This window comes from Taurulus bubalis (assembly GCF_910589615.1).
Source record: "Taurulus bubalis genome assembly, chromosome: 17".
Taxonomy (NCBI): domain Eukaryota; kingdom Metazoa; phylum Chordata; class Actinopteri; order Perciformes; family Cottidae; genus Taurulus; species Taurulus bubalis.
Genome location: NC_136605.1, coordinates 17,096,477 through 17,110,481, shown reverse-complemented (window position 1 = coordinate 17,110,481; position 14,005 = coordinate 17,096,477). Strand labels below are relative to the sequence as shown.

Sequence of the window (14,005 nt, the reverse complement as noted above, 5' to 3'; positions counted from 1 at the left end):
TGTGTGTGTGTGTGTAATAACATAAAATGAATGATACATTGTAATGAGTAGTTAATTAGACTGTGGCTACAAAGGCTCCCAAATCAGCATTTGAAAACTGCTAAAAGGAAATTTATAGAATACACGATTTGTATGTCACGTATTTTAAAGACCTATATTTTGGAAAGCATTCCGGAAGTGCTCAAGTTGTTGTCGTTCTCTTTATATTGTCTTCCGGTGCCTGTTTCTGTCAACATGGCCCGTCCACTACCAGTTAATATTGCAGTTGTCTCCACTGTTTTATTTGTTGTATGCACGAATTTTGTATGTTGCAATAGTGGCAGAAGGGTAAGTGTGAAATTATATAAATGTAATCTTTAAGCATTTCACAGCCGTTAACCGGAAGCTGCACCTGTTAGCTATGAAGTTAGCCTTAGCTTCGAGTCGGTGAAAGCTAACGGTGCTATATCTTCTATTTGTATTACCAGGTTGGCGATGTCATGGACACTGAATTCAGTGGTTTCTCCGTACCACTCGAACACTCATTTGAAATTGGTGAGGAAGTCTTATTATTGCTATCATGGTTTATAGTACGATACAAGATATTGCTAATGTTGTTAAGCTAACGTTAACTGAGGTAGCGCTAACACCAGGATGGAGACGTTCATTCAAACGTCTGTCGGTGTAATCGTATTGATGTATCGATACATTACGTTTGGTTCAATATATGTGCATAACTGCCAACGTGTGTAACTCTGCATGTAACATTGGAGTCAAATGTGACTACATTTACATTATGTGTGTGTATATATCTGATATACCTTTTTCACATTTTGACTTGTCATAGCAGGAAGAGCACAGGTAAAATTAATAACATTAACGATGGCACAGTTGCATTGAATGTCCAAGTGAGGTGTTGCATTGAGCCAGCGTGCACAATACCAGGAACTGTCTGAAGTGGAATGCAGCCATCATTAATGTGATTAAATACACCACTGTGTAATGTCAAAATATCTACCGGGGAAAAAGATCCCTTCATTTATTCACTCACGCTAACTGCCTTGTTCTTACTGTCTGTTGTCCACATTTTTTCAGATGATGTAGCACAGTTTCGAGTGCGTGGAGCACTGGTGTTGAAAGCTGGAAGGGAGCCCAGCATCTCACTAACTCAGAGCCAGCTGTCAGAGGAAGACAGAGCCAGGCTAAAGGTGAGATGTGATGCGGTTTGAAGAAGTGGTTTTGGGACCATTATGCTCATGGACAACCACAGACCACAGGGCTTCCCCAAATATTACACCTTTGCTCTGAGCATCGACATAAAATCCTTGCTCAGAGAGCCAGAGGTCATACACAAGGATTTGAGTGTGGCATAACGTCTGTGTTTGTTTTGAACTTCAGGAAGTGGCTGCAGTGGATGGACTGTACAGAATCAGAGTGCCGCGTGTTTTCCTGCAGGCAGACAGACAGACGGAGCGGCAGATGGAAGGTTACCTCACAGCATTTGTCAGAGCCGTATGTATTTCACTTATCTTCACCAGGAAATAATCTTCAGAAACACTAAAGTGCTCAACAAGCTTGTATTGAACTGGGAGATAATTAGTACATGGGGCACTTCGTCAGTAAAAATCCACCTGCTCTATGTAAGACATGAGTAATTAATGGGACTTAATTAAGGTCTCTAGTTAAAACATTTCTACTTTTTTTTTTTTTTTTCAATTTCATTTTTGGCTTACTGTATGGACTTAAAAAATGTCAATGTTTTTCTTGTTAGCTTATAAGATTATAATTGTAATTTATTTTGTTTATGAACAAGAGTGGGGCTTATTTGATAACTCATATTTTTTGACTGAATCTACTAGCTTTTATGTTTTGGTTCTTCAGCCAGCCAATCTTTTTCTTTTTTTGCTGGGTTAACATGTGATGCCAAAAACACTTATTTAATTTAATCTCCACAAAACTTCGGGACATGCAAGAATGATATTCATTATGTTTTGTGTCAAATCTGAAATATCCAGCCAGCTTAAGTTAATTTAGAATGAGGGCGTTCTCAAATGTAATGTTGATCCATCAGATGAAACGGCATCATAAAGATACGCTGTGAATGTGAGTGATGCTAACTTTCTGCTTCATCTCTAACATGGACCTCTATTCTGCTCCTCAGTGTGCCATGGTTGAGTCCCATCTGAGCGACGTCATCTCCCTTCACACTGATGTCTCTGGTTACGTCATCGGTGTTTCCATAGTGACGTTCCCCGGGGCCTGCAGGGGCATTGAGGTTGAGGATGAAGTAGATCTCGAGGTTTTCAACACCACACTCAGCGTCATGGCACCTGTCAATGCACCCGGGTCAGTCCTAAATGATGAATTTGCTTAATTTTATGTTTTTGGTTTTCTTCCTTTCTGCTTATGCGAGCAACTTGCTAGCATCCGCATCTGTAAGGCAAGGCAAGGCAAGTTTATTTGTATAGCACATTTCAACAACAAGGCGATTGTGTGCTTCACATAAAACCATTAAAAGCATCAAAACATAATGCAGATTTAAAAACAGTTAAGAAAACATTAAAACACTCAAAAAGCAAAATAAAACTAGAAAAAGCAACATAAGAAATAAAAGTTGAATAAAAGTTGCAGTGCAGTTTAAGAAATATAATGCAGTAGTGAGATGCAGTAATTGAATCTGGTTCAATTAAAGGCAGCAGCAAACAGAAAAGTCATCAATGTGGACTTAAAGGAGCTGAGGGTCTCAGCAGACCTGCAGCTTTCAGGGACCTTGTTCCAGATGTGTGGAGCAGAAAAGCTGAACGCTGCTTCTCCATGTTTAGCGCTGACTCTTGGAACAGAAAGTAGACCCGTCCCAGACGAGCTGAGTGGCCGGGATGGTTCATAAGGTAGCAGCAGATCACAAACATACTTAGGCCCTAAACCATTCAGTGCTTTATAAACCAGCAGCAGGATTTTAAAGTCAATTCTTTGTTTGACAGGGAGCCAGTGCAAAGACCTCAGAACTGGAGTGATGTGATCCACTTTCCTGGTCTTAGTGAGGACTCGAGCTGCAGCGTTCTGAATCAGCTGCAGCTTTCTGATTGACTTTTTACAGAGGCCTGTGAACACACCGTTACAGTAGTCAAGTCTACTGAAGATAAATGCATTGACAAGTTTCTCCAGATCCTGTTGAGACAAAAGTCCTCTAACCCTTGATATATTCTTCAGGTGATAGTAGGCTGATTTTGTAATTGTCTTGATATGGCTGCTCAGGTTGAGGTCTGAATCCATAACTACACCTAGATTTCTGGCTTGGTTTGAGGTTTTTAACATTAGTGATTGAAGCTGAGCGCTGACTTTCAATCGTTCGTCCTTGGGACCAAAAACAATTACTTCTGTTTTATCTTGATTTAATTGATTGATTTAATTTCTTACCCGAGACAACCTTCACCTTAGTGGGTGCAATGGCATCAATAACATTTTTAACTTTAGAATTGAAGCCATCCACAAGCTCATTGACTGAGATGCAAGAGAGGCCTGGTGTGGAGCAGAACTTCTGACTAAATAGTTCACTGGTGTTTTCAGTGATGTAACGCTTTGTCACAACCTTGGTTTGGACATTTGTGTGCAAGGAGATTGCACTCTCAAAGAAAACACAGGAATGATCAGAGAGTGCAACATCCGTCACAGCAACCTTGGAAATGTCCAGAACTTTGGTGATGATTAAGTCTAGAGTGTGTCCCTTGTTGTGGGTGGGACCTGTTACATGCTGAGTCAGATCATAGTTATCAAGGACACCACATAGCTCTATAGACCGTCTGTCCTGGGGATTATCAACATGGATATTAAAATCACCAACAATGACAACACAATCATAATCAATACAGATTATAGACAGCAGTTCAGTAAACTCATCAAAGACGGTGGCACAGTATTTAGGTGGTCTGTAAATGTTGAGGAATAAAACTTGCGTGGAATTGAGAGCCACATATTCAAAGGAAGTAAAATGACCAAAATACATCTGCTTGCATTGAAGAGACTCATTATATAAAATAGCAACTCCACCTCCTTTCTTATGCGCTCTTGTTTCACTCACGAAACTGAAGTTGGGAGGTGTTGCTTCAATAAGAACAGCTGCACTGTTATCTTGGTCTACCAATGTCTTTATCAGGTAGGGGAGATAGAAGATGGTTGTGGAGATGTTGTGGAGGCGGGGGAGGGGCACGGCGCTTTAACTTCGGTGTTTGCGTCAAAGCACTTAGAACCAGTGACGGAGGTCTAGCTGGAGGGGTTTCAGCACGGGAAGTGGAAGCTATCTATGCATTAGTGAAATCCTCCTGTGTAGCTGTCTCTGATGTCTTTGATTCAGTTATATTTGCCTTGGCGTAGCAGCTTTACACTGTTTCCCCATGGGGAGAACAAGTCTCTCTTCTCTTTTCTGCCTTTCCCATACACTTTCTGTTTCAGGGTTTGTTTAAATTCTAATTGGCAACTTTTTTCCAGACCCGAGACGGCTCTGTTCCTTGAACGAATGGAACAAGAAACTGAGAAGAAAGAGAAGAATCCACAAGAGCAGAAATCTTTCTTTGCTAAATATGTAAGTACTCTTACTGAAAAGTGCTGTGCCTAAAGATTTACTCGCTGCCTTTGGTAATTGGGCTCTTATGATTGTAATGGCCCATATAGTTTATGGATGCATGAAAATGCTTATTTCAGCTAATTGTTTTTTTCCCATCAGAGCCTTAACTTTTCCTTTGCTGCCGGCATATGTTCAGATGTAGTATACCGGGCAAGGGTTTATTTTTCTTCTATTTCATTTGCCAATATTTGTGGCAGAAAAATAGGGATATCTGCTTTCACACCATGAAACAACTGGACCAGAGTTCGTTTGCAACTGGCCCCAGACCCCCCTTTTTTTTAGGTCTCGGGCCCAAAAGGGGGGTCTGCACCAGAGCTTGACTGCTGTCACACCAGCCTCAGCCTATCTCTGTACTGCCATGCTGCCATAGTCGGCAGAGATTATTCTGCCTTCAAAGTTCAAGTTTAAACTTTGGTAACGTGTACATTTGTCATCTTTGGGACATGTGGGGCTGTCAGTGGCGTGAGCTCCATGTCTTTCCCACAGAGAAGCTGTGTCCCACCGCCCGGCTCCGTCTGACCTCTTATGACCTCAGTGCTTGTCTTGTGTATCTGGCTGTGTTCAGTGACCTGTGTTGACTCTGTGCTGTGCTGCATCCAGTGGCCGTGTGTTGACTCGATGCTGTGCTGTGTTCCAGTGGTATTTGATTCTGGGAGGTGCAATCTTCCTCATGGTCAGCAACTCAGCACAGCCTCCAGCAGGGGGAGGCAGAGAGCAGAGCTGATTCCCACTGAAGTACTGTTTTCTTACTTGTGGCTTGTTCTGTCCTCCTCCCTCCTCTATCAATTTATACATACATAACTTCTACATGACTAACTGAAACCCACTACTTTGTTTCCCACTTTTCCTCTCTTTCATGTTTTTCCAGGGTCAGTGCCAAATGCATTCCTGATTTATAAAGGAAATTTTTGTCTTAATCCAAAATGCATTTTACAAGGAATCCTCCACTCTAAACCATCAATACATTGTAAATCGTAGTTGTCAGTGTGACCATGTTGAGCATGTGTTTGGTGTTGACACTGAGATCTGTTCTTTATTCTTCACTTTCTCACCCACTTTTAACCTTTTTCTGTTCAGAAAATGAGTAGAACCTAATCTGGGGAGACCAATCTGGGACTGATCTCTGTGATCGCAGTTAGTAATTGTTGTCTTTTAAAACAACTATCGTTTTATTTACTTCCCTTTTTGTTTGTTTCTTGTCCTCTCCAGTGGATGTACATCGTGCCTCTTGTTCTCTTCCTCATGATGTCTGGTGCTCAGGACCAATCAGGAGGAGGAGCCGGAGGCGGAGCAGCCAATGGAGGTGGCCGATGATCAACAAGCAAATAGCTTCCGTTTTTTTTGTTTTTGTTATTGGTGAACATTTCCTGAACAGTAGTTCTCTTGAGCAGATTTTAATTGCTGTACATAACGCTATTTAAGTAGGATAAAAATGTATGTCATATACAACTTAAAATTGTACACACAGAGGAGATATTGCGCCCTGCAGATGACTACATTTTTAATACTAATGTGAAAATAAAGTATTTATTACTTGACCTGCCTTTTCTCTACGTCACTCAGACTGGAGAGTTTTAGACTCAGAGTCCTGTTTTACTTTGAGGCTCAGGTTTAGTTTTAACACCGGTAAAGTCATAGAAAATAACTAAATTAAATATAAATAAAAAAGGCAGCAGTAGAAGTAATCAGATCAATGATGGAAAAATATTTGAGACTACATGTTGTAAAATAGTCATGGTTTTCGATAAGGATAAGGAATAAACAAAATAAAGTCACATGAAAGTGGAGTCAATGTGTTGGTTTTTCTCTGTCAGTGTTTAGTATTTCATTTTGAATGTGAATACAAAATGTTAGTCAGCTTTCATTCATACATTTCTCTGCTGTTAACTGGAAAAATATGACGGTCTACAAAAAAAAATAGAAGAAGGAAAAGGCACAAACTCAATAAACATTTGTTTACATGGTCTAATCCAGGGATTCCCAAAGTGTGGTGCCCTGGGGGTGCGAGAGGAAAAATTTAATGGTCTAATGGTGTAATAATTAATATTAAACATAATTTAAAAAATTAAGTAGGATTTTTTAATTATAAAATTTCCCTTTGTAAGATTTTAAATTTAAAAACGTACAATTTAATAAATAGATGCACTTCCGGTCCGGCCGCCAGACTGTCTTTTACGTACACACTAACTAGCCTAGCTTGTGCACCTAACGTCATTTCATTCATTCAGCAACATCCATGAAAATATGTTAAACTGGCTGAAATCGGGGAAGCTGTCAGTAATAAAAGAGGAGAGGGACAGAGAGAGAGGGAGGAACCGGAGGCGAGAGAAACGGAGAGGTGCGTTGGGGAGAGACCGGGAGAAGAAATCGACCGGGAGTCGGAGAAAGAGGAGATGAGAGTGAGCATCAGACTGGGAAAAAAAGAGGAAATATGATGACAATTATCTGGGTCTGGGCTTCACTTGGATTGGCAATGCAGATTGCCCGAAGCCACAGTGCGTGTTGTGCAGTGAGGTTCACGTCTCTCACTTTCTCCCTCTCTATCTCTCTTGCTGCAGGCTGAGCCACCTGCGCTGCATGTGAAAATCCTCATATGGACGCCTCCTTTTTTATTTATATCTGTTTCTGAGCCTATGCATGTGCCACTCTTTGTTCTTTACGTGGCTTACTGTGTTTAAGTAAATACATGTGAAATGCAATCTGCCTCTGAGCCTGTGCGTGTGTCCTCGCCATCCTTATTGCTCTTTAAAAGTGACGCCTTGTGTAACTGAAATCTATACAGCGGACTAAATCTTGTAACAAACGCCACGCGCGAGCAAACAGTTCTCGCATTGGTCCGATTTTATGCGGCTATAAATAGGCTCTGTTGCGTTTTTTTTTAAGGTGTGGGGGATTGGGGGTGCGTGAACCCGGTCGGGATGTAGAAGGGGGTGCGTGGCCTAAAAAGTTTGGGAACCGCTGGTCTAATCTAATCCAATAAAACTGGTCTGTTCCTGACTGGTAATGAGGGAAACCAGAACCACTTCTGTCGGAGTTTAACACATTGGAACTGGAAAGCCGCCACTCAGCTGTTTAATCCTTTTTAAATACAATTGGGGATTTACCAAGTTGGGATAAGAGCAGCTGCTGTCTCCCAACAAGTGTCAACTATTGTGGCAGTCTGTATTTAGTTTATACTGTGTTTATTTATTTATATATGTATATATATGTATATATATATATATATATATATATATATATATATATATATGTATATATATATATATATATATATATATACATATATATATATATATATATAAAAATAAACAAACACAATGAGCAGAACTGTTTTCCTAAGACTCCTCCAAAGGCTTCATATCATCATTTATACAGACCGTTTGCAGCTTCCCGTTTTAAAGTGTCCTCGTCTCTCCCTTCATCCAGCATCCTCTGGTGGTTTTGGAATTCCTTGAATAAAATATTGAGATTTTGAGAGTGTAAAGTCAAAGACTTTGTTAAATCTCTGGTGTTCAGGAATGATTCACCAAGCTTTGCGCGAAGAATCGGAACAGAATATTTGATTATTTGAGTGACACATAAAAGATAGAAAATAAAAAATAAAATCCCAGTGCCCCACTAGCACACAGTCTGACCGGGACCGGCTTTCTCATCACTGTCGTTTAGGTGTTTTTTTCTGCACAGAAGAAAAGCACCAAAATCATCAACATATTCAGGTAAAATGAAAAGATTTAAAAAAGAAAAGAAGTATCGTACCTTAAACAAAAGAATAAACTAGGATTGCGCCTCATACCCTCTAAGACAGGAGCTGACTTTTGATTGCAAGGACAAACGCAAACAATTTCAAGTCGTAAGCTCCTTGGAAACGACATCTAACAGACCGTCCAGTCCCAACTAAAGTGGGGTCCATTCTGTCTCCACTCCATCCTCCTGCCACCTATCTGTGTTGTATTTATAATCGTGCGTCAGAAAGAGAGATCACAGATTCAAAACAGCCCGGCTTTAGAAACATAACGTCCCAAAGTCCCTGTGTCAACATCGCCGCTCCTCTTCCTCACGTCAGTCAGCCGGTCAGCTGCTTTTAGTCCCGGTGTCAAACTGTGAGGAATATCGTTTTATTTCAGGAGGCTCGGCATTGAGCTTCAACACTTCGGTGCCCTCTGGCCTCCTCCAATCACCAGCCGGGCCTTTCTCAGAAAGACCCACGAGTCACACGAGCGCCCCGTCCTGCTTCTGCTGTTTGGCTGTACAACGTGAGGAAAAGGTGAAAACAACAGCTGAGGAAACAGGAGAGTGAGAATGAAGTAAGTCTGGTGGAAAAAGTCATCTGCTGGTAATGGATCTGCTTCGAGGGGGAGCGATTCATGTGATATCATGAGAGTAGCGTGGTGGTGAGTCACGATTATACATGTTTCAAAGGGTTTCCTACCAAACTCAACCATCTCATTTATTCCACTTTCAGCAGAAACCCTGATGAATCATGGGAGGCCTATCGGCGACCGTGATGTATGTCCATCTAACGGGAAGTTGGGGGACACGGAGACACAAGACGGTGGTGATCTTTAGGAATGGAGTCATGTGTGGTCGCAGTCCAAGGAGGCCACACATACAGTAAACACATGTTGCTCTCAACAAGCGTAGAAAAGACTCCACGCTGAAATTACATTCACCTAAAAATAACAAAAGTAAAATGCACGTAATGACAAAATAATACAATTAAAATGAGATGCGATGGGGTTTTAAAAGCTGTTGTTCACAGTAACTACATGTTATAATTATAAAGTGCAGTGGGGGTAAATGCTAAGCGAATTGACTTGTGTTTTTTTTTTTTTACATTTTATGATTGCCAACTTTCTCACCTTCCCAATCACTGCGTGAAGTTGGTGTGAATGTTGATTTGTCAGCCGCCAAAGTTTCTGACGTTGTTCGCCCCCGAGGAGACAGGAACTCCGGCACGAGCGTTGCAAACATTCTTTCGGCGGCCAAATACACAACTCCAATCGATGTGTAAATGACTCACCTTTGCTTCAAAGACGACACAGAGTCGGTAAAACTGAATAGATGGCATGGTTTGCACCCTCGACATTTGGGAGAAAAATAAAAGTCTCACGGTTACTGAAGGCTGAAGAGTTGAAGCACAGAAGCTGTGACAGGATGCTATGCTACTCGATACTACAGGTTCCTCCTATATTAATAACAGTTAAACGTATCTCTAGTTCTGTTTTCATTCTCCATGAAGTATAGTCGCAACATTCCCATATTTAAACAATTATCACGTCTCTCCCCTCACTATAACGTCCAGCTTTTCTCCTCCTCACGTGAGGCCGCTTGAAACAACTGGAACCTGTAGTAGTAGTTGAGCATATCTCCAGCTAAACGTTGGACACATACCAAGCAGCTACAAAGTGCTTCTCACAACAAATAAAAAAATTCTGTGGACAGGAGGCGTGTTCATGCTTTTCTGGCGGGAAGAAATCATTTGTAATGTAGGTCAACGTCTCACAAAAGTCGTAGGACTCTGGTTGCAATTTTCAACCAAAAGATAAAACACCTTTTATTTTGGCCTCTCGCAGAATCAAATGAGCTGTTCATGGACGGGCTGCACCGCTGCTTTGCTGTGTTTCCAGCGTAAGTCACATTTCAGTCTCCTTTGAGCTCGGTTTTGGTATCCACCAACTCTTGAGAACATGATCTGCCTCTTTAGGCAGTCGGTCTGCAGAGATGGGCACTGAACTAACTGCAACCCTTTCATTTTAATACCTTTTAAAGTGTGTAGCATTTGGAGCGATCTATTGGCAGAAATGGAATTTAATATTACTATTATTGAGTAAGTCTCTCTTTCCTGTCACTGCTTGGCTCTACTGAAGAACATTATACTTTGACCTTCACTCCACAAGCCATTGGTAGTAGGTACCCACATGTCTTGAGAGAAAATTAAAATGATGAGAGTGTAAATCATTTCAAATGCCTGGGCTATGGAGGGGGGTTACATGGAGCAGGATGGTTACAGGGCAGCCGGTACTCATAAATCTCATGGCTCTCTGGAGACCACCAATGCTAACATGACAACGATTTAGGAGCAGCCACAAGGTTTATGTTGCACTAAAGCTGCTGTCGTTATCACGCTGTAAATCTGGACACTTTAACCATGCAGGCATTATTAACAACTCAAATGTGACATTATGGCATTTGGTTTCTCAAATTGTCCAAATTCATAGTATTTGTAGTCTGAACACTTACGATCTATTTGATTTTGATGACGTTTAAATGCGGTTACAACATCTACGTGTCACCAATTAGTTTTGTGTGTGTCATCTAAACTTCTCACATGGGTTCATTCAATAACAGTTGAAGGCCCTACAATTGTAAATATATAAAATATCAACTTAATATATTAATATCAGCAAATATCACACAGCAATATCAGTATACACAGAGAGAGAGAGAGAGAAAAAAAAGTCTATGAAATGTGTTAGATGTTCTTCCTCTCTCCCATTAATCATCTCGTGACCCTTCACATTTATCTGGTGACCTTCTGGAGGGCCCCGCCCCGTAGCTTGTGAACCCCTGGACTAAATGTGCATAAAGTACTTCAAACTCTCTTCACCTCGAGCAGCTACAACAGTATCATGCTGCTGATGCATCAGTATTAACTATAATATTGTATATGTAATAAGGTCTCATGCAGTCGGGAACGAGTCATTTGACTTTTGATACTTTAAGTACATTTCGGTGATAATACTTCTGTGCTTCTACTTGATTTTAAATACAGGACTAGTAATAGAAGATGCATACATTATTGTAGTACTTTTAATGAAGTAAATGACCTGAATGTTCCCACTGCTGCATTATTCACAGTAAGAAACAAACAGCAGTGGTTTGGTTTCTGAGACTTGAGTCGCTGGAATAAACACGCTCCACCATGTTCACAGCCAGAGCCCCTGAACACACCAGCACAGTGTGAGGAAGGTGAGGAGGAAGCACCTGCCTTGTCAATCAGAGGAAAGCCAAGACAACTTGAAGGAGAAGTCCGTGAGCAGCATCCCAGAAGGCCTGCACAGATTACAGCCTCACACTTATTGTGTCCAATTGCGCTAAACGTGTCACCACAGCACCACCATGTTAACATGTAATGAAGGAACATGATAGGCGGTTTAATGGCCCGGCTGGGAGGTAATGCACACTGGGATATTACGGAGTGATCGTTGACTGTTCAATGTTTTGCATAGCGCCCCTAAACACACCCAAGGGTCAGGGTACTATTTAAGCCCGCTCACAGACAGCAGTAAGCAGCAGGTGTTGAAGTTTTTTTTCATGCCTCACACGGAGCGTATCTGGTAATATGTGAGCCGGCGCTAAGCGTGTACTCACGCTTCATTAAAATTCTGCTTTTGATAGCAGTGAGATGCCGTCTCATGAGAAGGAGGTATTTCATGTTAACGTGCATCATGGCGCACCAGCGATGGAAACCCTCCGAACATTATCTAATCATCTGTGGTTGTTAAAACCCTCGGGGGGGGAGAAGCCCTTCTAGAGTTCTTAGTGAAGTCTGTTCAAGTAGGCGTATGAACCCCAAATGAGATCTAATACTAGATATTTTTTGTAAATAAAATGTATATTTAAAAAGAAAAAAACTTGTATGAGAACATCCAGTATGATATGAGCAAGATTTGCAAAAAATGCCTCCTCGAGCGGTCCCCGGGTTTTTCCAACTCCATGGTTCAGGGCCTTAACAACATCCCACATACTAATAATGCACCTTTTGGAAAGATAAGGACCTACAGAATCAGAATCTGCAACAAAAATGTTGCAAAGCTTTGGCATATTAGGAAGGAGTTTCAGTCAAAAAATTGTGTTGTTCGGTTAAAAAATAGATACATTACTTGTTTTTTGGGAAAACATTGTCCGATTCAGGCATGCTGGGTATTCAAATGTTCAGGAGCTTCAAAAAAGCCCTCAAAAAACTCCACTACACTACCGTTCAAAAGTTTGGGGTCACTTAGAAATGTCCTTATTTTTCAAAGAAAAGCACTGTTTTTTTCAATGAAGATAACATTAAATTAATCAGTAATACACTATACATTGTTTATGTGGTAAATTACTATTCTAGGTGGAAACGTCTGGTTTTTAATCAAATATCTACATAGGTGTATAGAGGCCCATTTCCAGTAACTATCACTCCAGTGTTCTAATGGTACAAGACTAATGAATGAAAACCCTTAAAAACCCTTGAAAACTCTTGTGCAATTATGTTAGCACAGCTTAAAACAGTAATGCTGGTGAGAGAAGCTATAAAACTGGCCTTCCTTTGAGCTAGTTGAATATTTAGCATCACATTTGTTTGTTTGATTATACTCTCAAAATTTGATTACACTCTCAAAAACTCTATTCTTGTTCTTAGAAATGAAAGCTATTCCCTGTGAGAAATGGCGAAGAAACTGAAAATGTGTCTGGGTGACCCCAAACCTTTGAACGGTAGTTATATCTCCAGACGTTTTGTGACTTTTCAGATACAAATAAGGGGTTTATACGGATTTGCATTGCTTTGTTAGACTCCCACAAGCCCGTACGGTTATGTGGATGTGTTTGTTAGTGAAATCCGACTTTGCAAAGGGTACTTATCACAAGTTTAGTGAAACATTACGGTCGCCGCAGCAAGTTCACGGCTGAGCTTAAAAGGTTAATAACGAGATAACGAGACATTTATTTAAGTTACTTAAAGAATGCGGTAGAAAAATATATAATAACGAACAGATATTACCAAGAGACTTCCCCAGTGGATCACTGACATCAAGACACTTATTTTTAGTATTACAAGTTTTCTAAAATGTCATGTTTAAGTTTGCAAATGAGGTATCACATGGTAACTTTGGGTGAATTTAGGAAAAATGTACAGACGCAAATAGACGGAAAAAAAGAAGTAGTAAAATAAACACCTAAATGTGTATTTTGGATGTTGTCTTTCCACTAGTCTGAAAGAAGACATGTTATAGAGGGAAAATAGACCAACATCTCTTAATTGGTCGGTACAGGAAAAAACTATGTTTTGGCCTGTATCCTCCCCGCCTCAATGTTGAAATATCTGCACTTTATTGGACTATTTCCATTTCATGTTGCTTTATAGTTCTGCTCCACTACATTTACCAGATAGTTACTAAAGGTTTTACATAAATATAATATATGGCTACTGGCTAGAGTATGAATGATGATGCAGTGCTATAGATGTAACCAAACAATATATAAAGTAGTTATAATTAAACAACCCCAAGCTCAACCCCAGTTGTGTGTCTTCCTGTCTCCAAACACATCTGTATTCTTTACTCCACGCACCCCTATGCCTGCAATCTCCTCATCTTCCTCACCTGAGCTTCCTCCCACCTGCAGCTCAGCCCTGCAGGTTATAAA

The 14,005-nt window shown here is 40.7% G+C and overlaps 1 protein-coding gene across 2 annotated transcripts; it reads left to right on the top strand.

Moving 5' to 3' along the window:
* The first annotated feature begins 225 nt into the window (after window positions 1-225).
* Window positions 226-6,373, top strand: emc10 (ER membrane protein complex subunit 10). Of its 2 annotated transcripts, XM_079232677.1 has the most exons (8): window positions 226-327; window positions 468-534; window positions 1,075-1,187; window positions 1,378-1,491; window positions 2,141-2,325; window positions 4,465-4,558; window positions 5,238-5,335; window positions 5,810-6,373. In XM_079232677.1, the coding sequence occupies exons 1-7, from the start codon at window positions 235-237 to the stop codon at window positions 5,322-5,324; spliced, it is 753 nt and encodes a 250-aa protein (XP_079088803.1). In that variant the 5' UTR covers window positions 226-234; the 3' UTR covers window positions 5,325-5,335; window positions 5,810-6,373. The 2 variants fall into 2 exon arrangements, with proteins under 2 accessions (XP_079088803.1, XP_079088802.1); XM_079232676.1 differs by lacking the exon at window positions 5,238-5,335.
* Window positions 6,374-14,005: the final 7,632 nt, after the last annotated feature.